At 41.2% G+C, this 1,574-nt stretch overlaps 1 protein-coding gene across 1 annotated transcript; it reads left to right on the forward strand.

Annotated features, from left to right (window-relative positions):
• The first annotated feature begins 498 nt into the window (after nt 1–498).
• On the forward strand, nt 499–1,423 carry LOC104941731 (ryanodine receptor 3-like). The gene is made up of 3 exons (XM_010766864.1): nt 499–619; nt 737–804; nt 1,289–1,423. The coding sequence occupies exons 1-3, from the start codon at nt 538–540 to the stop codon at nt 1,421–1,423; spliced, it is 285 nt and encodes a 94-aa protein (XP_010765166.1). The 5' UTR covers nt 499–537.
• Nucleotides 1,424–1,574: the final 151 nt, after the last annotated feature.

Raw genomic sequence — 1,574 nt, forward strand, 5'->3', positions numbered from 1 at the left:
ACGCCTGCCCATACCATAACCCCACCACCACCATGGGCCACTCGATTCACAACATTACCCTAACCCTAACCCTCACACCAGATACTGACTGGTTTTCGGAAACCTGATGTACTTTTATGGTTCTGTTTTCTTCAAGTGTGTATCTTCTTGGTCGAATGCACTTATTAAAAGCGTCAGCTAAATGTAATGTAAATGTAATACTATGACTACAAGCTATTTTTTTCTTTATTCATTCTTCATTTTTGTATACTATTGATTAGCAGTGGGGCAACCCTTATCGACAGTGACTCCTGTTGAGTCAATTACAGAAACAAAAGACGTTTTAAACTTTGTGATTAGGAAAAGTCATTTGATAGATTCATTAGGAAGATGAAGATGTTAAATCAAACACTGTTATGTTCAAATAACTACATTATGCAGTATGGGTAGATAGAAAATGAAAGAGTCTTTTGAATTTGTACGTAGTTTGAACATAATTGGTTTGTGATTCTCTCATGCTACAGAGATCAGAAGGACGTGGGTCAGGACTCGTCATCCATGGAGAAGCGTTTTACATACAAGCTCCTCAAAACGCTGCTGAAGTACGTCGACTCTGCCCAGGAGTTCATCGCTCATCTGGGTGAGTGTGCGACATTTCAAACACAAGTGCACTAAGAGGTGCTTAACATTTATTATGATCTCGTTTGAGGAATGTGATTACCCTGAACTTGCCACTCATCATTCTTTATTAATCCAGAGGCCATGGCCACCAGTGGGAAGACGGACAAATCGCCTCATGACCAGGAAATCAAGTTCTTTGCCAAGGTTTGAAGCTTTTGCAACAGAACCAGTGATACGTATTAGATTGACTTTATTTCTAAAGCTTGTATTAAAGGTGGGGTAGGTAATTCACTTCAGAAACCCTTTTTGTTATATTCCATGGAATGCTATTAACATCCCGATAGCAATGAATACATTAAATGCTTTGACAATAAATACAATATCATCTGTGGAAGCCGTGGTGCTGTAAAAAGTACGACCAATCATCTGAGCCGGCCCGGCTAAAATAACTGGATGGCCTACCTGCCTGTCAGCCTTCCATCTGTGCACAAACTTATCTCGTGCCCTCATTGGTCATGTGCGCGTTCGTGTGTGTTGGAGGAGGGGCTCTGTAAGGAAGTCTGAAGGAAGGGGCAGATTTTTTTCGGCTGTGTACTTTCAAATTCTAGAGCACTCGAGCTAGTTTCTCCATTCTTACCTACCCCACCTTTTACGGTCTTATTCACATGGCTGGATTTCTTCTCCCCAGGTGTTGCTTCCTCTGATAGATCAAACTTTCAAGAACCACTGTCTCTACTTCCTGTCCACGCCCAGCAAGAACCTGAGCAGCTGCGGCTGTGCCTCCAACAAAGAGAAGGAGATGCTCACCAGGTACTGTGGTTAAGTAATGTAACATTTTTGTAATCAGTTTTTCCCATTGCCAGATTTGTGATAATATTTAAGCCTTCCCTTTTAAGAGTTCTCCTTTTATTTTTTTCATCAGATCTTTTCTTACCTCCTTGCTTACATCTCAGCTCTGCTTTGTTCTCTCTGAT

The sequence above is a fragment of the Notothenia coriiceps genome, unplaced genomic scaffold (assembly GCF_000735185.1).
Source record: "Notothenia coriiceps isolate Sejong01 unplaced genomic scaffold, NC01 NC01_scaffold00003804, whole genome shotgun sequence".
Classification (NCBI taxonomy): Eukaryota; Metazoa; Chordata; class Actinopteri; order Perciformes; family Nototheniidae; genus Notothenia; species Notothenia coriiceps.

Excerpts from the sequence above, each read along its gene's own strand:
- LOC104941731 (XM_010766864.1), top strand. The coding sequence starts at position 538 with ATGGAGAAGCGTTTTACATACAAGCTCCTCAAAACGCTGCTGAAGTAC. Across the intron at positions 620-736 it reads GGAGTTCATCGCTCATCTGG|AGGCCATGGCCACCAGTGGG; the intron begins GTGAGTGTGCGA and ends TTATTAATCCAG. Across the intron at positions 805-1,288 it reads AAATCAAGTTCTTTGCCAAG|GTGTTGCTTCCTCTGATAGA; the intron begins GTTTGAAGCTTT and ends TCTTCTCCCCAG.